At 44.2% G+C, this 27,345-nt stretch overlaps 1 protein-coding gene across 1 annotated transcript in view; it reads right to left on the bottom strand.

Annotated features, from left to right (window-relative positions):
• Positions 1-4,309: 4,309 nt before the first annotated feature.
• Positions 4,310-27,345, bottom strand: part of CACNB4 (calcium voltage-gated channel auxiliary subunit beta 4) — a 93,134-nt gene continuing 70,098 nt past the window's right edge. Inside the window, exons 8-13 of the mRNA XM_040441350.1 lie at positions 20,550-20,608; positions 19,740-19,849; positions 13,073-13,224; positions 9,612-9,707; positions 7,967-8,155; positions 4,310-5,863 (exon numbers count right to left, since the gene is read on the bottom strand). Of these exons, the coding sequence (XP_040297284.1) occupies positions 5,603-5,863; positions 7,967-8,155; positions 9,612-9,707; positions 13,073-13,224; positions 19,740-19,849; positions 20,550-20,608 (867 nt within the window). The 3' untranslated portion in view covers positions 4,310-5,602. The remainder of the gene's footprint in view (positions 5,864-7,966; positions 8,156-9,611; positions 9,708-13,072; positions 13,225-19,739; positions 19,850-20,549; positions 20,609-27,345) is intronic.

Here is a 27,345-nt window from a genome sequence, read left to right as displayed (position 1 = left end):
TTTCCAAGAAGCCAGTCCAATTCTAAATTTTTCAAACCAGCACCAGGATTTGAGTACATTTTCAATTGCATGTAATGAAAAAATTAGCATGGCCATCAAGGTATGCAATCAAATAAATCTATCTGTCCACCTTGCTGCGGTGGTCACACATGCTCAGTTTCATCCTACAACTGCCGCCAGCTGGATCTACTGTTAGAAGCTGTGACAGTTACAGGAAGAGAGCTGCTTCAGAAAGGACAAACACCTTTAGCTGTGATAGTAAGAGAGCTGCACCAGAAAGGACACAACCCCTGAGCTGTAATAAGAAGAGAGCTGCAGCAGAAAGAATGCGCCCCCTGAGAAAGGCCACGCTCCTGAAATAAATCTAACAGAGCAATTGGAACAATGAATGGGGAGATCTCTGGGTTAGTGTGCAGTACAGGGATGATTCTAGCTTTGTTAGATATAGATTGTCATGTGCTATATGATGTCCGATTTTCATTCTTTACATTAATCATGGGATAACCCCTCTAAAGGAACCTTCTGGGCACTAATGTAAGAGGGGGTACCTGACATGGGGTTGGTGCTCTTTGAATCCCTGGGTCATGCATCACCTATCCAGGCCCTCCATGAGAAATAATGGAGTGTATGATTTAATATAGCCATGCACTACTCAATGAACTCAGATCTTAAAATACTGGGACGGACTAGTAATATTGCACCCAAAGAGGGGCGCCTAACCCGAACAGCTTCTTTATTTTACTGGTATTCGTGAAATTAGACTATATCTATCAACATATTCCCAATGGTAATGTCATTGATATGAATGTGCCAGTATATATAGTGAACCGACGGAAAACGCAACCAGACACGAAATTATTTCAGCTAATATAGTGCATGCATCTTGATGCTCCACCACAAGGCCTTGGAAAACAGAAGCAAGCAAATCAGAGAAGAAAAAAAAGAGTCATTCATTAGGAGACATCTCCAGCGAGCAGACATGTTGAAACTAGTGTAACAGATGTGCAGCCTATCGTATAACCAGGGATGAAGGGGCAGAGGTTGCAATAGTACCCGGACCCTGGTACCTGTGGGGGGGGGGGGGGGGCAGCCGTAGTACCTATGGGGGCCCCTCTGCTACATAAGAAAACAGTAATATGAATAGAATATGATGTTTGTAGGGTCCCTGGTATGAGTGCATTGGGGGTCAGGGGTTTCAAGCTACCCCCTCTGCATGTGACATACTTGTCAGCAGATTTAGGTTAATGCAACCTACTGTAATCACATGCCTACATCAACTAATCCCATTAACCTATTCAGTGCTGGAGTGCTACTGACATGATAAAAAGGCATTTAAGGCAAATAAATCAGTTCTGTCTTAAAGGCTATAAACACCTTCAGGGGCAATTTTTTTATGATTGCATTTTACTCATTTTCAGCAGGTTTTGTCAGCTGTGAGCATCTTACTTTCAATTTGAGTCCTCATCTGAGGGTTATGTATATCCCTTATCTTTGAACTGATAGCAGCTCATAAACACTTAATTAAGCCATATTCTTATCAGTAATCAGTGGTCTCCAGCCGAGCCACCGGCCGGGAAACAGTATAAACACAGAGCCTGCTATTAGAGAATCTCAAGGCTGTACAGAGAAAGAGGCTCAACATTTTTTAATAACGACCAATTGAAAAAATGATTTTTAACTCCAAATGAGTACAATGCAATAATAAAAAAAATGCCCCCAAAAGGTGTCCACAGCCTTTAAACCATCCTGCTGAGACATTTTTATTTTTTTGCGAAAATTTCCCACACTTCTAAAATCTATACTACAAAACCACCCTTTATACAGCGCTGTTTTAATGTTGTAGGTAATTTCTCTGTACATTATATGGGCTGTCAAAGTGTTTTACATGAAAGCACCATTTGAATTATCTCATTCAATTGTAACAGAACCAGGGTTATAACAAGCATATTCACATTATACACCATATTAAATTCAGCCAGATCATAGTCACCCCTGCCCACTATGAATACGTTGTCAATAACCACCAGGTTTTAAAAAAAAAAAAAAGTCCTATTAATAGTGCCATCCGTTATTTAAAGGGGTTATCCGGTTTCAGAAACCACTTTCTAAAAGGCCTATGAGGGAACTCTGATACAGCTACCTAGAGGGTCTCATGTACCGGAGGGCCAGACACATCCGTTGACTCTATATTCAACCCATTCATTTCATTTGGGTCCTTGTTATGCTTTATTCCACCTGCGGAGGCGCTGCAGGGATATTTAACACTTGTTGCCCGAGAATACAACTGATCATAAGGGATCCCTTCTAAAAAGTAAGGTTTGTTCAAAGTAGACAACCACTTGAACTCTGTATAGCAAAATAATTAGGTGAAAATTCCCCAAAAATTTGCATTGGATTATATTTAAGGAGCATTTGTTGATGGCTTGCCTACAAACTTCATGGAAATAACTAGGGTTACCAACAGTAAAAGGAGTTGTACAGGATTAAAAAAAAACATGGCTGCCATCTTCCACAATCAGTGCCACATATTCTGTAATTCTTATTCACAGAAGTGGGCATACGGTACCAAGAACGGGGATTGGGGTCTATTTGTTTGTGGGCCTGTAGGGGCTCCTAGGGGTCAGACCCCTTAATACACAATAGATTGATCCTATTGGATCCATTCATAATCTACTGTGAATGGAGATTACCAGGCCTTCTCATGCAGCCACTCAGGAAAAAAAATAATATGACCGCTTTGCTTCTCACCTGCAAAATAAGGGGAGCCAGAAGTGTCCGGCAGCTGCCCTACCTCCCCTTTTTTCCAAAGGGATATTAATGAGCGGATCAGAGGTGGGGCTAGCAGCCGTATTACATTCCTCTGGTTTGTCCCTACAGACTGCACTCTAACCTGGAAAGAGGTTTTCTCAGTTAAAAATCTGATTAATAACGCAAGCTGAAATAACAAATCACATGATTTGTTCCTATCTACTTTTGAACTGAACAACAAAGTAATTTTAGAGAGACTGATTGTTAGAGGGGACTTTATTATCGATGACACATCCTTAGGATAGGTCATCAATATCAGATCTGCAGGAGTCCGACTCCCGGCACTATTATGCTCCAGTGGCACCTGGAAGGTCCAAGAGTGGGCACATGCTTTACTGACCATCAACCACCCCTTTGTATACGGCCTCGACTTATGAATGTAATAGAGGGAAGGTCACGTGTTAAGGACCCCCATTAGTCAGAGCAGAGAGCTACAAAGGGTGCCTCTCATAGACCTATAAACCAGCTCATAAAGTCTTCTGTTCCTGTGTATGAACACTGTTTGAGGCATTTACATTGGTATACAATAATCTGCTCTGACCGTCCTGCCCCGTTTTCAGCTCTGATGCGTAATATACGTTATTTACAAATGACTATTCTCATGCATGCAACTAAAAACAGACACCTGCATTAATTTGGGCGACATGGCAGTGGACGTTGCATACAGAATCCACATTTTTCGTACGACGGTGAATTTAAGAATGTTGCCAGGTACATCAGTTGCTAGGATGCCAAGAAAATAACTTGCATATATAACATTTTTAATTTGTCTTCTATGAGCACCTGAAAGAAGTCTAAAACTATGTTACTGGTCAATCACAGAAATATAAGTTACACATCTTTTGAGGTGCAGGATAATGTCAAGTTAAGCCAGACACTTTCAATTTTATTCTATTGACATTTTTTGGGTTTTTATATGGGTCATACAAGGTTGGGAGGGCTGTGCATTAGCAAAAGATTAAGCTGGAACCCCTCCCGGTATGGTTCATGCGAGCGCAACCACCATCCCAGGCAAATGGACTCAGAAGCTAGTTCTTCTACCTGGAATAGAAGAGCCACAGTTAGGTTCATCCCGCCCATGAGGAACCATGGACGGGGCCAACCTGAGCTGCAGCAGAAAATGCTAAATGCTGACTGTTTTGGAATAACTATTTTTGGATTGTAACAAAAGTTATTAAAATACAACCCTTTAATTGACATTATCCTGATTTATTTTTCGATAGCAGAAACACACTGCAGTTAGCAAAATATCTCTGTTTTTTTTTTCACGTTAAACTAGATAATATTTTTTGTTGTAGGAAATGATTAATACATATATTGTTTGCTATGATTTGTATCCAAATAGTGAATTTGATGTCATTATTGCCCAGTTTTCTCTATCAGTTCGACACACAAAAAAAGCCCTAAACCTTTGAGAATTTGTTTAAAAATGTAAAATAATTCGTATCAGATTTTTGGAAAGTTTTAAAAGTCATTTTTGGAGATCTCTGTATTTTTTCTGTATTATTATGAAACCTGCTTAAGATATGTTTTATACTATATAGTAAAAATAACTGTACTATATAGAGATTTTTATATTTTTTTATTAAACATCCTCTTTTCTATTCCCCATCCCACCCATAATCCTGTCCAGGTTATTTTTTAAAGTGAATGCAACATGCTGAAGTAGACTTTCCAGTCAATTTACCCAAATTCCAACAGGAATTGGCTTTATAAATTGGTTCCAACTGGAACTGTTCTTTGGAAATTTCCCAGTGCGGGAAATTGTTCCTATACGTGCCTTGACAAGTACCCTAAAACAGAAGTGACCTACTAAAATCCTTAAAAGCCATGGGCCGAATAAGCTGTAAGAGTCTCCTGCCATGGATACACTTTTAAGTACTCTATGCTATGAACAGATTGCACCAATGGAAGGGCAACTGGAACTGTCACTGAAAACCATCTATTTATAATGGCGAACCAACATTGGCGAGACAACATAACGATAGAAGACAGGATCAAAACTATTCCACATGCATTTCCAACAAGTTGGAAAACCCCATTGTGCTTGTTCTTCCCCCTACACAATTCACTTATCATATTAAGTAGAAAAATTAGCACTCAAGTCTCTTGCCTGCTTATGTGAAGACCCTTGTGGTGGCTCACTCTGAAACATCTACTCTTGCCATCATTAGAAGTCACATATGTTCAGATACGAAAAAATCCTCATAGAAGACACATTGAAGAACCCATGAAGAGACTTATCCATGCTAGGACCGGTTGCTGTCTATGGAGGGAGACTTTGAGGACCCACCCCTGAACAAGTGACTTTGCAAGACCTGCCCATGCTTTACTAGGTCCTTTCATTGAACCTCATGCAAGGAGATCTCCAAGACTTTCCAACGGCCCAGGGTATCAAGAAGTAAAGTGGACGACCCCTGCCCTAGACTACAAAATGGACGTGTGCAATAATCCATGTAAACACATACTGCTCAAATGTAAATGTCAAAGCAAAAAGGTCTGTCGAGAGGGCACAATAAATTTCTACCTACACGTCTATACTGATGGATGTGGTTAAGCATTTTGCCGGGGATGTAGCATCAAGTGACACTACAGGTGGCAAAATAAAGTGATTTGTATATTCTATCTACCTTATGTTGCTGTCAGTAACCTTTTTGTTGTCTGTCTGACCTGCAATGCATAAGAAAACAATGCACTGCAAATCTCCTGGACAGCAAACCGGTAAGTGACCACTATCTTTTTTTTTTTTGTTTGTTTGTTTGTTTTTTTCTGTTTTTATCAAGTTCAAAAAAACTCAAAGCCTGTGCCTGGAATCATGGCTATATCCTCCCGGGGAGCCGCGGTTCCGATGAGGTTTATAAGTGTCCTGGTAGGAGTCGGAGTACTCTTCTTCCACAAGAGGATAATGGTCACGACTGTGTTGAGAACTGGAAGACAAGCGGTTTCTGCTTTTCCGAGCTCTTTCATTGTGATAATTTTCATCTGAGGTCATTAAACTTCGTCTCTCGATAGGGGAATTTTCAGTCGAGTGGTTACTGTGTCTCATGCGTTGGCCCTGAAAATAGTAATAAATGAGATATGTTTTAAGGTGCTTCAGTCTGGTACACTGGTTTTGACCTATATAACTGGACCTGGTTTTCCATTCTCACCTCATAGGGTGGCTCCATTTTGGATGTTATATTGTACATTTAATCATACTATGATGTTGAGTAACTTTGCTTTCATTATTTTGTAGTGATCTGAAGGAGGTTGTCTAGTGCCCATTATAGTTGGGATAGGTCATCAATGTCAGATATGCTGGGGCTGACTTCAGCTGTTTGAAGAGAAAGCAGTGCTTGTATGAGCGCTGCCTTCTCTTCATTGTTTACCTGCTCGCTGTCGCAACTGCAGTGGTGAACAGGTGTAATTACATCTCAGCCATCCCATTCACTTCAATGGGTTCCTTCCTATTCAGTAGTACATAGCCGTCTCATTAAAGTGTTTGAAGAGAAAGCAGTGCTTGTACGAGCGCTGCCTTCTCTTCATTGTTTACCTGCTCGCCGTTGGAACTGCAGTGGTGAGCAGAGTAATTACATCTCAGCCGTTCCACTCACTTCAATAGGCTCCTTCCTATTCAGTAGTACATAGCCGTCCCATTAAAGTGATTGGGACGGCTGAGATGTAATTACACTGCTCTCTGCTGCAGTTGCGACGGTGAGCAGGTAAACAATGAAGAGCAGGTAGAGCTCATATGATCGGCGGGGATCCTAGGTCATCAATATAAAAACGCGGATAAACCCTTTAAAGGGAACCTGTCACCGGGATTTTGTGTATAGAGCTGATGACATGGGTTGCTAGATGGCCGCTAGAACATCCGATATACCTAGTCCCCATAGCTCTGTGTGCTTTTATTGTGTAAAAAAAACTGATTTGATATATATGCAAATTAACCTGAGATGAGTCCTGTACGTGAGATGAGTCCAGCGTGAAGGAGCCCAGCACCGCCCCGCATCCTCGGAATCTCCTCCTTGCTCCCCAACGTCAGAAAGCTAGAGCGCCGAAATGTCGCGATGTGTGAGCTAGCGCATGCGCAGTGTGGTCATAGTGTTCCTTCCCTGTGCTGGCATCAGCCTCAGGGAATGAACTGCGCATGCGCCAGCTCGCGCATCGCGAGATTACGGCGCTCTAGCTTTCTGACGTCGGGGAGCAAGGAGGAGATTCTGAGGATGTCGGGCGGTGCTGGGCTCCTTCACGCTGGACTCATCTCAGGGACAGGACTCATCTCAGGTTAATTTGCATATGTATCAAATAGTTTTTTTTACACAATAAAAGCACACAGAGCTATGGGGACTGGGTATATCGGATGTTCTAGCGGCCATCTAGCAACCCATGTCCTCAGCTCTATACACAAAATCCCGGTGACAGGTTCCCTTTAAGCAACAAAATTAAGTAAAAATGTGACTATACATTAAAGGGAACCTGTCACATGGAACACGATGTCTGAGCTGCAGGCAGCATGTTATAGAGCAGGAGGAGCTGAGCAGATTAATATATAGTTTTGTGGGAAAAGATTCTGAAAAACTTGTAATTTATTCATTTAAATTTCTGCCCATTCTGGGCTTTGACGTCAAGTGATTGACAGCTTGCCCTCTATGACTGTATACAGAGATAGCTGTCAATCACTGATAGGACCGCCTCCTTGACGTCAAAGCCCAGAATGAGCAGAAATTTAAATGAATGAAATACAAGTTTTACTGAATCTTTTCCCACAAAACGATATATCAATCTGCTCAGCTCCTCCTGGTCTTTAACATGCTGCCTGCAGCTCAGACACCGTGTTCCATGCGACAAGTTCCCTTTCCATGGTTTTTCATCCTGTAGGTTGTTGCCTGTTGCCACCACTAGAGGGCGATCTAGATGAACCTGTATTTAGCTTCTATTTTACCTGCATAGGAGGGGCAGATCAATTGGCCCATCGGTAAAATTCCTAAAGAGGTTTATTGCCAATCTGCCCCTAATTTCCTGTATGGCAACAAACAACTGAATATATGTAAAAAGAGAGGAACGGCACTTAATAAATGCGGCAATGTCCCAATGCGTCACGGCTCCAGCCTCCTTGCAGTTTTGCCTGAGAAAGTCATTACCCTGGACTTTAAAGGCGTCATCCCAGGAGTGGTACCTGCTGTAATCCAGAGATTGCTGTTGGATATGATGTAAGAGCTGTAGATCCTAGATTTCTTCCCAGAAGAGGAGTCATCGGTGTGCTACTAGTGGTGTGCGTAGCTCGCCAGTAAGCTTCTAGATAATCCGCCAAGTGCTCACAGGCGTCTTCTAGCTGATTCTCATCCAAAATGACATCGAACATTTCCTGTTCAGCACAAATGCAGATAGTAAATATCTCAAGGCACCCACGGACAAATCATAGCAAGTAGTGTTGGGTTATCCCATCTTAGACAATGAGGGCTTATCGCTAGGACATGCCCCCATTGTCTGATAGGTGCGGGTACTACCTCTGGGACCCGCACCTACAAGGAGAAGGGAGTCGGGGAGAGTTGTGGCTGGAGGACCCCAGATTTTCACCACCAGGCGCCGCATGCGCGGCCACCGCTCCCATTCATTCCTATGGGGCTGACGGAAATAGTTGGCAGCTCCCTATAAATGAATGGAGGGCGGCTGCGAATGCGCAGTGCGCCCTCCTCAACTTTATTCGCTCCGTTCTCCTTGTAGGTGCGGGTCCCAGAGGTGGGACCCACATCTATGAGACAATGGGGGCATATCCTAGCGATATGCCCCCATTGTCTAAGAAGGGATAACCCCTTTAAAGGACCACTCCAGGCAAATACTGTGTTATGCCTTGGTAAGGCTCGAGGGGCGGAGCGTGACACCGTTTTTTATTTTTACTCTCTGTATCATGTTTCGCCCCTTCAGGCCCTGCACTAAAAATAAGATAACATATCAGTCCCTTCAGGATACGGCGACACTGCGATCTTGGTCACGCCCTATTATCGCTGTGTAGCAGGGCAGTCATAGAAATGAAGGGGGCCGCAGCACGACTCAAACGTGTGCCACAACCATGGCCCTAGAATCCAAAAAGTACAACTGGGTTGAATTTTTTTGCTTTTGGGGCCTCGTGGTCATTGCACAATATTTCTATGATGAATAACAGAGGAATGGCACAATGCAGAATTGTAAAAAAAAAGAATACATGATATGATCTAGATTGTTATTATATGGGGATTACAAGTACAGGAAAACCTATCCAAAGACCACCCCCTTAGTCCAGACCAGATGGTATATGCCTGGGATGCTCAACCTGCAGCCTTCCAGCCAGGCTTGGACTGGCCCATATGCAGGGGTGCTCCTAACCTTTCGGCTGCCTGTGGCAAAAACTGAACGGCGCCCCATTCTTCCCCCACATGCCAATTTCTTAACCTAACCCCTTTGCCACAATTAAAAAGCACTGTGCATGCAGCTGTACAGTGGGCCCCCAGAACCAGTTTTACTGGTGGGCCCAAGACACCCCAGTCCAACACTGCCTCCAGCTGTTGCAAAACTACAACTCCCAGTATGCCCTAATGGCTGAAGCCTGTCCAGGCATGCTGGGAGTTGTAATTTTGCAACAGCTGGAGGGCCGCAGGTTGGGCATCCCTGCTATATGGTATACAATACAATGTCATGTCCGATAGAGCAGACAGAACTCCCTGCGACCACTCCAGTGCACATTGTACGGAAATGGTGGGGGCCCTCACAGGAATCCATCATACATTTATAGGTAGATATGCGCCATTCTTACGGTACAATGCGATAACATTGCATGTACTCACTGGTGGACACTGGGCGAGTTTGTCGGCAGCTACTAACTGTACATTTAAGTGTTTGCTTTGGGATTTTCCTCTGGATTTAATGAGTCGCTGTAATACCTAGAATAAAATCATCAAGAATCAGATTTTTCTGCATTTACATTTCACATTGTAGCAAAATACACTTACAAACATTGGAAAAACACCATTGCAGATGATAGCAGACGGTATGTGGCCAGGATGGTAAATGAAGAGGCCATGACACTTACACCATAGATTATAATGGACCGCCAGTGAGAAGCTGAGCAAGGTTTACAGAGGTTAATGGTGGGGGTGGGGGGGTCTTAGTGGTCATACATTTATGAAATATCATAACAATATACTATAAATGTAAAGTGTGACATACCCCTTTAAGGAGAATCTGTCACCAGCGACCTCCCTATCCAGCTGTTTGCATAGGGGCGCCGTTCCCCTTTTTCTTAATATGCAAATTAGGCTTTTGGTGCAATGAGGGAGTCACCATTGCTCTTATTGCACCCAAGCTCTGCTCTTTTCTGTGGTCAGCCCCTCTTTCGCTCCTTTCCACTGCCTTGTCAATCAAAGCAGCCAGGGAGGGTCTGGCCACAGATAGGAGCAGAGCATGGGTGCAACAAGAGCAATGGTGACGCCCTCATTACACCAAAGGCCTAATTTGCATATTAACCTCCCTGACGGTATTCCCGAGCGTGACTCGGGGTTAATTTTCGCTGCCAGGAGCGGTAACCCCGAGTCACGTTCGGGGTAACATTGCAAAGTCCCTTCACCTTCTGCCGGCGATCCGGCGATGTCCTCCGCTTGTGTTGTGCCAGATCTCTATAGCTTGAGAAAAAGTCTATACCGGAAGTGACGCGGCCGCACAGGAATCAGCTGGAGGAGGGTGTGCGCGGTGCTGCGCAAGCGCACATCCACTGGCTTAGGAAGGAATCGTTGCAGCCCCGAGATGAAGTACTTTGTGCACCGCGCGTGCGCACTTAGGGGTATAGAGATTTTGCAGCGCACAATGTTGCATCAGATCTCCCTACCCCTGAGTGCGCACGCGCACACAAATAATCAGTTGCAGTTCATCCTGATTTGATCTGATGATTTGTGCGCGCGTGCGCACTCAAGGGTAGGGAGATCTGATGCAACATTGTGCGCTGCTAAATCTCTATGTGCGGTGCACAAAGTACTTCTATTGCGGCGCTGCAACGATTCTTCCCTAAGCCAGTGGATGTGCGCTTGTGCAGCAATGCGCACACCATCCTCCAGCTGATTCCTGTCCGGCCGCGTCACTTCCTGTGCGGCCGCGTCACTTCCGGTATAGACTTTTCGCAAGGTATAGAGATCTGGCAGAATACCAGCCGGCATTTGACTTCCTGGTTCCGTTCCCTGCGAACAGCAGCTGCGCATGGGAGCGGAACTGGGCGGGAAATTCAAATAAATATAAACATTAAAAGTGACAAACACACATAAAAGAGGTTATACATTGTAATCTGAGATGATTACACTGTATAACCTCAGATCTGACATTTGATGACTGTACAGTGCCCCTTGCCTGCCATTTTACTGTCATTTGTGCCCATAAAATATTTATGCAAAAAATTGTACCACTTTTGGTACAAAATTCCTGACATAATCATACCGCCAGGGAGGTTAAGAAAAAGTATCATAACTCGGGAACGGAGCCTCGGATCAACAAAAGAAAAACAGTGTTTTATCAGGTGAACCACAGCTACATGTCTATGCAGACAGCCGGATAGAGAGGTCACTGGTGACAGATTCCCAACCCCTAAAATGCCAGGTTATACTTACCCTGCTCCCCAGCAACCGTGCCACTCCTGATGCCTGTACGGCCACCGCAGCATCTACCCGTCTCGCAGATCAAAGCATCCAGCGACGGGGGTTGGGGAAAGGCAGCCAATAGCAGGCCGCGGCGGGAACGAGCCTCCCTAGCGTCACCCCCACAGGTTCCCCCCCCCCCCAGGTATCGGATGTTTTGATCAGCGCGACGGGGAGGTGCAGCGGCGGCCGCACGGGCATCAGCAGCGATGTGGGTGCCGGGGAGCGAAGTATAACCCGTATGAGGTGTCCGGGCATTTTGGCTGGCATTATACGGGTTGGATTAACCCATTAAGGCACAACATGGTCATAAAAGACAGGGCCTGAGTAATAGTCATTAGAAGCTTCTTCCATTCATTTTGCCGTGTTACTCCTGTCAGAGGAACCCATCAATTTCCACAGCATCTGCTTCAGCGGGGGCAGCCCTCCAACAAGTACAGGGCTTTTTAAATGTTTGACTCCTTATTCCCTAAAGATAAACGGTGTCAGATGTGCCTGGTAGCTGCATATCGCATGCCCTCTGTAGAATTAACATGTTTTTATCCTGTTTAGCCCAATGGGAACACAAGTGGGTAAGTTATTATTATACATCTATGACCAACCTATAGTGATTGTCTACCGTAAATATCTTTTTTCAATCTAAATAGGTTAAAAATAATGTATTTTTGAATATATACACCTTTATAGCAGTTGGACCTCGGTTTTCTGATAAAGAGCTCTAAATTTCCTGCCTAGACAAATATATAAAGATAATATTTTGGCTGCCTGCAGCCACCACTAGAGGGAGCTCACTGGGAGATAATTACATTGAGCTTGCTAATAAGACAGTATGCAGTAAGCTGCCCCTAGTGGTGATTGCAGGTAGCAAGTAAGTTGTACTGTATATAACGCAGAATTCAGTCCCCTCTGTTGTGCAATGTGACGTTTCCTCCTTGTCTCATCAGGATAAAACAGTTCTAATTAGGCCTCAAGCACACAACAGTATGTATTTTGCGGTCTGCAAAGCACGGATCCGCCAAAAAATACGGATGACGTCCCTGTGCATAACAGAACAGCTGGCCCCTAATAGAACAGTCCGTAATGTGGACAATAATAGGACATGTTCTATTTTTTTGGAGGAAGGGACATACGGAAACGGAATGCACACGAACCCATTGAAATGAATGATTCCGCATACAGTCTGCAAAAAAATCTGTTTGTGTGCATGAGGCCTTATGCTGCAGGAATTAGAGAGGCAATCTATGGCCGCATCAGATTGAGATGGAAGTGTGGTCGATTTTACCATCAAAAAATCCAGACTTTTTCTCCATCCAATCTAGAAGAGCAGTTGAGAGGGATTCGACAAGATTTATATAATAAAATGCAAAATGATAAATATGAAAGAAAGACCACATATCAGAATCTAACTAAAAGGTCATCGAAAATCGGTGCAAGAGCTAAAAAAGAATGATTCGACATGAATAGCGTCATATAATCATGGTTTAACAACTTGACGGAAGGTCTTGCCCCAAGGGCTTACATTATATTTACTGGCATTTTTTTTAAGGTGGAAATTCTTTTTAAGGTGAACCGAAGTGGGTGCATGACATAACCCATGAACATTTCTCAGACGTGACAGATACCGCTACCTTTGGAGAAGACACTTTGACATGAACAATAATCGGTGCTAATGACGTCTTGATTAGTTGTGCCGGATGATTAATGGTATCTGCATCTAGGATTACGAGCTGTAAAGACCGAGCCAATTCAAAGATTCTCTCTATTTCACTCTGTACTTCAGCTGCGAAAAATAATGGAAGCAATTATTATTATTATGCAAATATAATCCAGTCAATTCTCAGCAAGCAAATAATCAGCAGCGAATAAAAAAAAATAAAAAATCTGTTTGTTCTCATTGTAATTGCCTTAGGACACATGGAGCATGTATCGCGAATCCAAGGCGCCCTCTGCTGGCAATGGCAGGTATTTCAGATACGGTGTAACTGTTTTTGGGGAGCTCCAAAAAGGATCGGACACATTTCGCTTCCACGACCGAGTCTGTTGTTCTCCTGGGAGATAAGCGGCCACCAGAGGTGTCTGGCAGCAGCTCACTTATCTCTCCTTGTTAAAAAATACATACATGCTGAGCCGACCTGAGCATGATTGTGTGTGGTGGAGTCGCGGGAGAAAGCTGTGGGGCCAATCAAGTGTTTTTAATAGCAATTTTTATAACCGTTTTTTTTATTTATTTTGTAACATGCATTTTCATCAGGCGTTTCTGAAGTCCTATGGAGAGGACTATGAGAAAACACCAGAAAACACACCATATCCAGAGCATGCTGTGCTTTAAAGGGCATCTGTCAGCAGTTTTGTACCTATGACACTGTCTGACCTGTTACATGTGCACTTGGCAACTGAAGGCATCTGTGTTGGTCCCATATTCATATGTGCCCACATTGCTGAGAAAAATGATGTTTTACTATATGCAAATGAGCCTCTAGGAGCAACGGGGGCGTTGCCGTTACACCTAGAGGCTCTGCTCTCTCTGCAACTGCCGCGCCCTCTGCACTTAGAAGAAGTCAGGGCCAAGCGTGATCACGTTTACACTGCCTGGTCCTGTCAATCAAAGTGCAGAGGGCGCGGCAGTTGCAGAGAGAGCAGGGCCTCTAGGTGTAACGGCAACGCCCCCGTTGCTCCTAGAGGCTCATTTGCATATATTAAAACATCATATTCCCCAGCAATGAGGGCACATACGTATGAACATGGGACCAACACAGATGCCTTCAGCTGCCAAGTGCACATGTAACGGGTCAGCCAGTGTCATAGGTACAAAACTGCTGACAGATGCTCTTTAAAAAAAAAAAAAGCCAAAAAGCTGAAAAAGGACAAAACCAATAATCACTTTTCAATCATTTTCTATAGATGTTACAGTATTTTTGTACAAAAGAAAAAAACGATGTAAAAAAATGGTAACAAAACTGCTGTGCAAAGAAACTGCGTGAATTCATCCTGTTCACATGTGGCATCGGCGCTACAGATTTCCCATTGCAAATTTGCCTGCAGAAATCCTCAGCATGTTACAGTGCCAGCAGTTTTTACAAAATCTCATCCATGCATGGCGGAAAAAACTGTAAAAGAATCTGGCTTTAACTTGCCGAGTGGAGGGTGAAATCTGCGGGAGTATTAGCCCCTTGAATTCTGCAGTGGAACGGACCTGGCCCATGGGGATGTATCCTTAAAGGGGCAGGGCGGGCTATCAATATGTGATCTGGACGTACTGTTGCGAACAGCACACAGTGTGCTGCCCGCATCTTATGCGGCCCCATTGAAATGAATGGGTCCACATCTGATCCTACTACGTCCCTGTGCATGAGCCCTAAAGAAGGGGCTGACACATGACACTTGGAACTGACTGACACGTGAGCCCCAAGAGGTCTAACGACAACGCGGATATAAACTTTCCTTAGTGTAATTACGGAATCCGCGGACTGCGTATTAGAGGATCTTGGTCCGTCTGGTGGTGGGTCCATTCAATATATTGTCCACAAGACTCATTAATAGCTCAGAACACGAGGCATGGCTCTATAAATATACACGTGTTATCTGTGTGCATGCGCTTTACACGGAATCACATTATCAGGTTTAAGAAATCTGCTGTTCACATCTAATTATCGCTTTCCTGGGTGATGACTGGATATAGCTACACTGCTTACTACGCGGCTCAAAATATGGTGAGAATGTTCACAAATTATCAGCAAGTAGAAACCAGTTAATGTCATTAATGAGCTATTCCAGTGTGTATATATATATATATATATATATCGAGAAAGAGAGATAGATAGGATATATAAATATCTTAAAGTGTAACTGTCATTCTATTTTTATTTGTGTAATGTATCGGGGCAGTGATGCCGACCATTTTTGTAATATACTTTAATTACTGAAATCGTACATTTCTATTTAAAAAATAGCTCTTAAGTGGCCCATTTTGAGCCTTAGCAACGCTCCTCTGTCTTCCTACATAACTGTGGAGACGCGCTCCATACTGACTGCGTTATGAAAGCAGAAGACAGAGGAGCGTTGCTAAGGCTCAAAATGGGCCACTTAAGAGCTATTTTTTAAATAGAAATGTACGATTTCAGTAATTAAAGTATATTACAAAAATGGTCGGCATCACTGCCCCGATACATTACACAAATAAAAATAGAATGACAGTTACACTTTAAGATTGATATATCAGATTGCACATTTTTCTTACAAAGTCTGTTTAGAAAGCAGAAAAAAAACAAATGCTAAATGGATCTACAGATGTGTCCTTCCTAGACTTGTGTCTAAATCAGACATATCCCAAGCTCCCTATCAATCAGCAGGGAAAATGAGCAGCTAAGGTTCTGGCAGCAAAGATGCAGCGCCGCCACAGGAGAAATCAAGCATTATGCAGTCCCCCCTGAAATCTGTGGGTTTTGTGCTAAGATGTCAGTCTTTAATTTAAAGGGTTGTCCCACAAAAAAAATTCTACATTTTTCAAACTGGCACCTGAATCTGAATACTTTTGTAATTGCACATAATTAATTTATTATAGACATTAAATTATTCAATAAAATCTATTTGTGTAGCGCCATCTGCTGTTTTTTATTTTCTTTATTTCTCTGTCCACCTCACTAAGGTGGTCGCACATGCTCAGTTCCAGCCTTCAACTGCCATCAGCCATATCCCCCTGTTAGAAGCTTTGACAGTTACAAGGAGAGAGCAGCAGAAAAGACACACCCCCTGAGAAAGGACACGCCCGCTGAGCTGCCAGCCTGAAGATAATCTAGCAGAGCAATTGGAGCAATTATTGGTGAGATCTCTGGATCCATGTGAGGTACAGGGCTGGTTCTAGCTTTGTTAAAAATAGATTGTCATATACTTTATATGATGTCTGATTTTATTTTTTTTACGTTATTCATGGGATACCCAACCCAACAGCTGCATTTTATAGGCAATTAAAGGAATTTTCCAAGACCCCAAAAAATTTAAGGTAAAGGCAAGGAGTGTTATAAAGCAGAAGAAGCTTTACTCACCTGTCTGATCGCCCACCATTCTAGCGCTGCAGCTCCAACGCTCCCACTGGTCTTTGCTTCTGATGATGTCCATGACTACCCAATGTGATCACTACAGCTAATCACTAGCCCCGGTGGTCATATGGGATAGCCAGGACGAGACCAGAGCTGCAGGGATAATGTACTCAAGTAGCCCTTGTGACCGCAGAGGCTAGTAAGAAGCCGTTGAGTAGTTGTGAACATCAAAGTAAACAGACTGTAGGAGAGCGGCAGCGTTTGGACAGGTGAGTAATGCTTCTTTTTTTATATCATAGCACTCCCTGCATTTACTTAAAGAGTCACTGAGTTTTCATAAAACTTGGGTCTGAATGCTGAGACCCCCACCGATCACTAGAACGAGGAGAAAGAAGAGCTCACATATTGCGCGCTCTCTGCAGGGTCGGAATTGAGACCAGCCCATAGACTTTCCATTGTGTCTATTGTCTATGACATTGATATTACTTACATGAAAACTCAGTAACCGTTACATTTTTTACTGCCTCTTTACCGGTAAATCCCTTTAATAAAGGATTCCTTTAAATGGGTTTCCCAGGTAGAAAAAAAAACCTGTTACCATAATATATAATACAATTTTGATGGGATCCCTGTGCTGTGAGCGCTGCTCGTAATCCTTCAAACATAAAAGATCAGTGGAATCATTACCTGGAACAATGTACTTGTCGTCGGATTTTAATTAAAGGTAGAAGCCCCCGCTGGTTAACATTTCATTCAGACTATTGATTTTTGTGCCTGATCTTTGCTTTTCACATCAACAACCTTGGCAAGATCTACGGCGTATCTAGAAATGTAACTGGATTTGTTGTGTTAGCTTGTATGCTAATTCACAGTGACACCCGTTGTCAGTCACGGCGAGTGCAGCCCGCGTTAAAGGGCCGCATCATTCTTCTCCGAGAAAACCGCTTTAGATGCCCAGTGGTCTGGAGTGCATTTCATAAACGGAGGGAATGTGTACAGACAAACGTGCCCAGTGATTGCCAGGAAACATTAGTGGTGCACTCAAAGAATAGAATGACAATAACATTTTATTTTTTTGCAAATAAGCGCGAAGCCGTACACGGGAAATATGGATTCGTGCAAGAGCAAGCAGTGGATTATATAACTAAAAATGCTGGTTATGCAGAGCATATAATTACAGCTATATCCGTATCCCATATGAAATATTCATATCATGAGATACGTGCAATTTAAACAGGATTTTCATATTGATGGTCTATACTCTTATTTTGAGCACCCCCAACGATCAGTTGTTTGAGAAAGCCATGGTGTTAAGCGAAGCTCTGGTCCTGGCAGCTTACCAAGCATAGCCCAATCTATTGGATAGCAGCTGGGCTTGCTACAGCAAGGGACTGAGCTGCACCTAGGACATGAGACCAATGAATGGTGATGTCACATGGCTTAGGAAGAGGCCTAAGCGCTCACAAAGTGCCACAACCTTTTTGTACAGCTGATTGTCAGGGTTCCTGGGAGTCAGATCCCCGCTGATCTCATATTGATGACCTATGCTGAAGATAGGCCATCAATATGAAAATCCTGGAAAACCCCTTTAAAAACAGGGGTATCCAGGATTTTATATGATGGGCTGCTCTTAGGATAGGCTATTACTGAGAGATTTCCCAGAACGAATGGGCAGATCCTTCATTGCACAACTGACAATGCGGCATTCTCATCCACACATTGGTGTCTGGAACTACAACGTCCTAAGTCCTAATAATTTAAGTTGCAGTGCCAAAAACAGCCACACGGGGCACTTTGTGGAAGATGCTGCAGTGAAGTTGTCTTACCTTCGGGGGCCTAGGGGTGGGATCCCAACCAATCACAAACTGATGGTTTATTCTAAAGATCGGCCCAGTGGTTTACTGGCCATAGACCCTACAGGGAAATTTCCCTGTGGGCTGATGGTCTGGGGGCTTCCAGTTAGTACATAGTGATCTGATGCTCTTAGCTTTAATTAATGCTAGGAGCATCTGGTACATAAACACCTGGCTGGCAGAAGAAAGTACTCTCCTCAATTCAACTGAATTGCCGTCCTCAGGACGGTGATAGGGTTGAATACCGTGGTGGCGGTGGTAGTATTTTGTGCTGCACTAATTATTTTTGGCCCTGCCTACTTGTGTTGCCCAGCCTTCAACATGGGGCCACTTTTTTTTTTTTTCCAGGGCCACTGTAAGTTCCCAGTCCACTTCTGGATAGGCCTTCAGTGAAAAATCCTTAAAGGCCCAACCTGTGGCCCTCCAGCTGTTGTAAAACTACAACTCCCAGCATGCCCTCATAGCTGTGGGCTGTCCAGGCATGATGGAACTTGTAGTTTTGCAACAGCTGGGAGGCCTCAGGTTGGGCATTCCTGAAATAGGAGAACTGACATATAAAGCATCATTAAAACTAAAGAGGGGTTGTATGCTGGCTGCCTTCGGCTTCTAAAAACACAGGAGCGACCATTCACTATAGGTCATGGTCACAGCTCACTTCCTCCCCCTCCCTGCACAATGACTTCTGCACAGGTCGCAGAGCATGCCCACCCCACAACACACTCAACGATCATCTCCTGTCTACAGGATGCCTTGGTCCATATCTAAAGCTGCTTAGGCAAGATGGCTGCCTCCAATAAAAAAAATTTTTTTTTTAAATCTCCACTCCAGAAAATAAAAACAAGTGATAAAAAAGAGTATGTATGAGTAAAAAAATATATAAATGATGCAGTCCTTTAAAGGGTTTATCCCATAACTAATGTAAAAAATGAAAATCAGACATCATATAGGACATGACATTCTTTTTCTCACAAAGCTAGAACCAGCCCTGTACCTCACATGGATCCAGAGATCTCCCCAATCATTGCTCTGCTACATTTATATCAAGCTGACAGCTCAAGGGGCGTGTCTTTTCTGCTGTAGCTAAGGGGGCGTGTCCATGCTCTCCCTATCACAGCTCAGGAGGCAGTTGAAGGATGCAACTGAGCATGTGCGGCCTTCTCATTGAGCAGGACAAAGAAATAGGAAAAAACTAACAGCAGGTGGCGCTATACAGATAGATTTCATAGAATAACTCAGTAGCTATAATACATTTTTAATTACATGCAATTACAAAAGTATTCAGATACGGGTTCTGGTTTGAAAACTGTAGACTATTTTTTGTGGGAGAACCCCTTTGAAGTTGACATATTCCCTGTAAATTGCTGACACAGAAATGCACAGTTTCTAATGATGTACAAAGCTCTTACCCAAACTGGACCTGGTGTTGGAGCGTTCAATTATTGCTCTTCTGCTGGGATTATTCAGCACTGATCTCTTGGCCAGAGAAATGTCAGCGGTGACCCTTGTGATGGATATCCTAGGAAAAGGCATAATGTGTTAAAATGACAGTTCTGTCTGCAGTAAACATACCGATCTAGATTAGGAGACAAGTTCATCGATTTTCTTACTTTATTTCCTTTCTCCTTTGTGGCAGCATTTTCTATTCAGTATAGCGAGTCTCAGGATACATAGAGAGGAATAGGGACCCACCCATATTAAATATGGCTACAAAAAACATTTTGTGTATACAGCTCCTATGTAGACCTATGTATACAGCTCCTTGTAAACCCTCTACATGAAATTAAAAAAATAAGAGGTCTACCTTTTCTTTTTTCTATAAATGGCACCATTCTTGATCAAAGGCCGTGTCAGGTATTGCAGCCCAGCACCATCTACAAGCTGCAATACCAGATACAATCCATGCACTAGAGTGGAGCTGTTTCTGACTTGGTGAGGACATGAGGGCGCATAGGTTTGCTCGGGAGCTCTATGTACAAAACGGTGCACGGTGATGTCTACGGTTCAGCACACCAAGTGGCCTCCTTATGCTACTGCGCGACCTACTGCGCTTCTACGAGCCATGCAGCTATGCACAAACAGCACGCCTATGCCTGTATACAGTATACAATGTCCTAAAAGATCAATAAATGACATCGTACCGTGTTAGTGTAAGCGCACAGAACCTATATAACCTATAGGATATTCCCAGTCAGATGCTTGATGTTTCTGTCCCTCACCTCCCATCAAACCTGTGCTTCAGGAAGTCAAAAAGGGCTTTCTGCATCATGTCCGTCACCTTCCCAGAAGAGAGGAGAATGAGGAGTCAAGGAGGACAAGAGAGAGAAAAATAGACAAAGGTGAGAAAGGAGACAGAGGAAATCTCTACACTTCATTCTATCCAGCAGCCGGAAAGTCACCGCTCCGGGTAATTCATGCAAGGGGTTAACAGCTAGAGATAATGTTCAGTATTCAACTATCTTTTCTTTGAAGAATCAATTATCGCCCACAAAAATAATCTTGCAGGTTTCACTCTCTTTGAAGGGACATAAGCAGAATTCTTTTCATGCTGATTTTAACATCTATCTATCTAATATATATCTATCTATCTATCTATCTATCTATCTATCTATCTATCTATCTATCTATCTATCTATTATCTATCTATCTATTTATATAACATCTATCTAATATCTATCTATTATTTATCTATCTATCTATCTATCTATCTATCTATTATCTATCTCATATCTATCTATTATCTATCTATCTATCTATATAACATCTATCTAATATCTATCTATCTATCTAATATCTATCTATTATCTATCTATCTATCTATCATCTATCTATTATCTAATATCTATCTATCTATCATCTATCTATTATCTAATATCTATCTATCTATCTATCTATCTATCTAATATCTATCTATCCCACATCTATCTATATAATATTTATCTATTATCTATCTATAATCTATCTATCTATCTATCTATCTATCTATCTATCTATCTATAATATCTATCTATCTATAATATCTATCTATCTATCTATCTATCTATCTATCTTATCTATCATATCTATCTATCTATCTATCTATCTATCTATCTATCTATCTATCTATCTATCTAAACACGGACACCGGCCATGTGAGTTCCACATTTTGCAGAGCGCACATGGCCCGCACTATAATGGAAATGCCTTTTCTTGTCTGCGGACAAGAATAGGACATGTTCTATTGTTTTTGCGGGGCCGCGGAACGGAAGTGCGGATGCGGACAGCACACTGTGTGCTGTCCGCATCTTTTGCGGCCCCATTGAAAATGAATAGGTCCGCACCCGTTCCGCAAAATTGCGGAACGGATGCGGACCCATTTTGCGGACGTGTGAATGGACCCTAACTGCAATCAGCTTCTGCTATAAAAGCTAACCTGCCCTCTCACTCCTTGCCAGAGTTTAGGTCCCTAGTTGTCTAATTAAGGCCTCATGCACACAACCGTTGTTGTCTTCCGTTCCGCAAAATGGGGTTCCGTTGTTCCGTGATCCGTTTCCGTTTCCGTGTGTCTTCCTTTATTTTTGGAGGACCACCAGACATAAAGGAATGTTAAAAAAAGTCTAAGACAGGTTTGCCATGCAAATGATAGGAATAAAACGGACGCGCGGACGCGGATGACAATCTTGTGTGCCTCCATGTTTTTTAGCGGTCCCATTGACTTGAATGGGTCCGCGAACCGTTTTCCACGGAAATAATAGGACAGGTTATATTGACGGACTGGAACCACGGATCACGGACGCGGATGGCAAACGGTGCACTAGCCGCATTTTTAACGGCTCCATAGAAATAAATGGGTCCGCACCTGAAACGCTAAAATCGGCGGAATGGACGCGGAAGCAAACAACGGTCGTGTGCATGAAGCCTAAGGCTACTTTTACATTAACGTTTTTGCGGATCAGAAAAAACGCTTCCGTTACCATAATACAACCGCATGCATCCATCATGAACGGATCCCGTTGTATTATGTCTTCTATAGCCGTGACGGATCCGTCTTGAACACCACTGAAAGTCAATGTTGACGGATCAGTTTTCTATTGTGTCAGAGAAAACGGATCCGCCCCCATTGACTTACATTGTGTGCCAGGAAGGATCCGTCTTGCTCCGCACCACATCACGGACAGAAAAACGCTGCTTGCAGCGTTATTCTGTCCACGATGGGAGCGCAACCAAACGTAACGGAATGCATTTTGGAGCATTCCGTTTCGTTCAGTTCAGTTTTATCCTCATTGACAATAAATGGGGACTAAACTGAAGCGTTTTCTTCCGCTATTGAGATCCTATGACAGATCTCAGTAGCGGAATTGCAAACACTAATGTGAAAGTAACCTAACCATTGAAGGTATGCTGTTCTGTCTGTGTGCCATGTACTGCACTTCTGCCTATTTACCGACTCCAATATTCTACTTCCTGCCCTGACCTCGTATTAGTTTTTCGAATATGCAAAAATTCCTGTTCTGTTTCCTGACTTCAAGTGGTTCCTAATCCTTGGTGCTCTGCATCGTTGCCTCTGACCACCGTGGATCAGCTGCCAACCACACTGGGACTACTCCAGGAGGTAGCAGACTGGCTGGTTCCCTACAGTGAAGTCCACATTCCTGTAGAGGGTTAAAGGGTGAATACCTGTGGACTACAAGGACAATGCTCTTAGGTTTACCAAAAAGCCAAAGCAGTTAGATGGCATGGTGGGTCCATGCCCACTGTCCATAACATCTATCTATCTATCTATCTATCTATCTATCTATCTATCTATCTATCTATCTAATAAATGCTGCTCTTCCCTCTCACTCTTTGCCAGAGCTTAGGTTCCTAGTTGACAAGTTAACCAGTGAAGGTATGCTCTTCTGCCTGCTGATACTCTGCTGTCTGCCCTGACCTCGGATTCGTTTCTCGGATACGTATGAACTTTTCTGTCCTGATCTAAGCCTGTGTCCTGACTTTGAGTGTCTCCTAATCCTTGGTGCTTCACACCGTTGTCTCTATCTATCTCTCATATCTATCTATGCTTCGTATCTCAATCTATCTATTCCATTTCATCCCAGTCCATCCTTCAAAGCTGTATGTGGGATACACACATCAATTGGATACAAATATTAACCAAACCTTTAGATTAACAAGAGAAAAGGACATTGTCAATGAAATATGGTATAAGAGGCAACCACGACTACTACAGGAGTCACTGTCAGAGGCAAGATAGAGCAGAAGAAGGAGGGCAGAGAGGAATCAGTAGGTAAAAGGACAGGGTTGTGTGGAACACAGTGCCATTAATATCTATAAAGGGAATGTCTACCTTTGAGTTTATCGGTATAACCTACAGTATAGATATAGGTGAACAACTTTTTACATTAGTCTTGGTTTACAACCTACATAAAAACCCAGACCTGCATTTGGAAACAGAACACACTTGTCAGACAAACGCTTAAATTTGCAAATTTATGGCGAATATTAGGCCATAAATTTGCGAAACATTGCGAAAACGAATATTGCCTATGCCGCTCATAACTAATCATCGGGAGAAGAGGGTGGCAGCTTGCCCGTGAGGCAGCGGCAGAGCCAGCAAGTCGCTAGCGTGACCGGGAGTCAGCAGGGTGGCAGCAGTGGGAGGTCGGGAGCAGAACGTGCCCAGCGTAGACCAACCGCTTCGCAGGAGCCTACCTGGAAAGTAGTGGTGGAGGGGTTCACAGAAGCAGAGACGGTAGCAGTCAGTCAGTGCGGAGTGTTGGGGGTAAAATCACCTACTCAGCGGTGTGGCAGTTTTTTGTTACGCCGCCAGAGGAGGTGAACATGGCCATTTGTAGAATCTGTGGGCAGAAGGTGAAGCGTGGCCAGGATGCCAATGTTGGCACCACGGCCCTGCATCAACATATGCAGCGTCACCATAAAGTGGCCTGGGAGAACCGTGGCTCTGATGTGGTGGTCCAGCCTGCCGCAGCAACTGCATCACCCGGTGGCACGCACCTGATTTCAGGCAGTCAAGGCTCCACCACCTCAGCCGAAGGGAGCTGTCTCTCCTTCCCATCATCTGCTGGCCCTGATGCTCCCACTCCTTCCCCTACTCCTCGTCAGTCATTCTATCAGCAATCGATCACCGAAGCGATTGCCAAGAGACAGCAGTATGCGTGCACTCATCCAACGGCACAGAAGCTGAATATGCTCCTGGCCAAGTTGCTGGTGGTGCAGTCCCTCCCTTTCCAAGTGATGGACTCTGCACCTTTCAGAAAACTGATGGCTTGTGCCGAGCCAAGGCGGAGAGTCCCAAGCCATCATTTCTTTGCCAAAAAGGCAGTACCAGCCCTGCTCACGTATCTAGAGCAGAAGGTGGGCCAGTTGAGCCTGTTAGTGTCTGCCAAAGTGCACGGCAGCACCGACGTGTGGAGCTGTAACTACGGTCAGGGACAATACATGTCCTTTATGACCCACTGGGTGAATGTGGTTCCTGCACAGCCACACCAGCAACTTGGCCATGTGACGCCACTTCCGCCTCCACTTTCTCATGCCGTTGGTCCTGCGACAATGTCCACCTCTGCCTCCTCATCCACCACCATGTCCTCAGCCTCCACTGCAGGGACAATTCACAGTGCCCCTCCAGCATACCACATGTGCAGGGCACGGCGGTGTCACGCTGTTCTGCACCTCATTTGCCTGGGCAAATGGAGTCACACAGGGGAGGAACTGCTCTGCATCCTTCATCAAGAAATCGAATCCTGGCTTTCCCTGCCACAACTCAAAATTGGAACCATGGTGACCGACAACGGAAAAACATTGTGTCGGCGCTGCATCAAGGAGGGCTGAGCCATGTGCCCTGCATGGCACACGTGTTCAATCTGGTTGTCAAGCGGTTCCTGAAGTCTTCCACCCATCTGCAAGACATCCTAAAAATGACCAGGAAACTTTGCATGTGCTTCAGCCACTCGTACACTGCAAAGCACACCCTCCTTGAGCTGCAGAACGGCATCCCCCAACATAGGCTGATATGCGACGTTTCCACCCATTGGAATTCCACCCTCCATATGTTGGACCACGATTTTCTTGATGATCCAAGCGGACAGAGGTGTACTCCCCTGTGTAACTTCGATGTCAGCCAGTGGCAGCTCATGCGTGACACCTGCTGTTTGCTCAGGCATTTTTAGGAGGTCACGTTATTTGTCAGTCAGCAGGACTATGGGATGAACAACGTCATTCCACTGTTTCATGTCCTGGAACAGATGCTGGTAAATCTTGCTAGTCAGGTGACTGGAGACTTGGCGCCTAGCTCTCACGGCCACATGAGCCCTGTGGGGGCTGAACTGGAGGAGGAGGAGAAGGACATTGAAGCACAAGCAATGTGTAGCGAAATGGGTGGTTTTTCTACACAGGTGACAGGAGAGGAGGAGCAGGAGCAGCCAGAGGAGCTACAGGGCGATGAGGAAGATGAGGCAGAGGACCCAGACACACCGTGGCAGTATGCAGTGGAGAGGGAGGCAGGGAGCCCCTCCGAGTCACTTGAACAATTGGCCTGATGCATGCTTGCTTGCGTAGTGACAGCCGAATTGTCACCATTCGGCAGAGGGATGACTTCTGGCTCTCGGTTTCTTCTGGCTACCTGCCTCAGCTACTATTCTGATGCTGCCACCCGCCTGATGCCACACATCTGATGCCAAGTGCTCCTTCTTTTACCCACCATCTTCAGCTGGTACTGGTATTGCCACCCACCTCCCCACTCTGTCACCGGGTCACTCTGTGGTCTCCTGATGCTGCTGCCACCTCCACACTATGTCAGCTTGCCACTCTGTGGCCTCCTGATGCTGCTGCTGCCACCTCCACACTCTTTCATTGTGCCACTCTGTGGCCTCCTCTTGATGCTGCTGCTGCCACCTCCACACTGTCATTGTGCCACCCTGTGGCCTCATCCTGATGCTGCTGCTGCCGGGACCTACACACTCTGTCATTGTGCCACTCTGTAGCCTCCTGATGCTGCTGCTGCCACCTCCACACTGTCATTGTGTAACTCTGTGGCCTCCTCCTGATGCTGCTGCCACCTCCACACTGTCATTGGGTCACTCTGTGGTCTCCTCATGCTGCTTCCACCTCACCACTATGTCATAGAGCCACTCTGTGGACTTCTCATGCTGTTCCCACCGTCCCCACTTCATGACCGGGCCACTATTTTGCCTTTCGGCCTGGCTGACATCATCATTTATTTGACCCTTCTTCTGATCTGTCATAAGGAAGGAAAAATGAGACACACAACGAATTCCTGTCTGTTTAGCAGCTGTAAGGCCTGTATAGTAATATCAGAATTGGCTTATGATTTGGTAGCCAAAAGCAGGAGTGGGTACAAAACAGAGAAGACATGCAAATATTCCATTCACGTGTCATCTCTGTTTTGGATCCACTCCTATTTTTTAGGGTTTTAGCAATACTGATAGATTACTGACCAAATGCTGACCGAGTGAAGGCAGATGCTCCACAGACAGGATCCATTTTTTGGGGGTAATTGTTCTGACGGATCAGAGGAAGGGCAAAATAATCAGTGACGTCAAAACCAACTTACTGCTGAAACCCTCTCCACTCTGTTGGGGGGGCTCTACTTGTATAGGTGTTTAATAGAACAGGTTCTGTAGACATCTATGTGGAATCAGCTGACGACAGTGTAAAAGGAGTGCGCTTCTTTTTGACGCTAACATCGACCTTGAGTTATTTGGTCAGTTTTGGCCCCGTAACTGCCCAAATAAGTGAAGTGTGCAGTGATTCTACGTTTGTGTGCATGAGCCCTAAGGCTGCGTTCACATCTGCATCGATGGCTCCTTTATTCTGGACTATTTTCTCTGCTAAAAACAGTAACAAGACGGATCCCAGTATAGTCAATGGGATCTGTTAGAAATAGAAGATATATTATTTATTGTCTATATATTTAATCATGAAAGTAAAATGAAATAAATTGACACATTCACTTTAATTCTACATGACAATTATATGGTGCTCGGGAGTCGTTTTAAGTGT

Source organism: Bufo bufo, chromosome 7 (assembly GCF_905171765.1).
Source record: "Bufo bufo chromosome 7, aBufBuf1.1, whole genome shotgun sequence".
NCBI lineage: Eukaryota > Metazoa > Chordata > Amphibia > Anura > Bufonidae > Bufo > Bufo bufo.
Note: the sequence above shows the minus strand (reverse complement) of the source record. Positions and strands in the feature narration are given on the sequence as shown.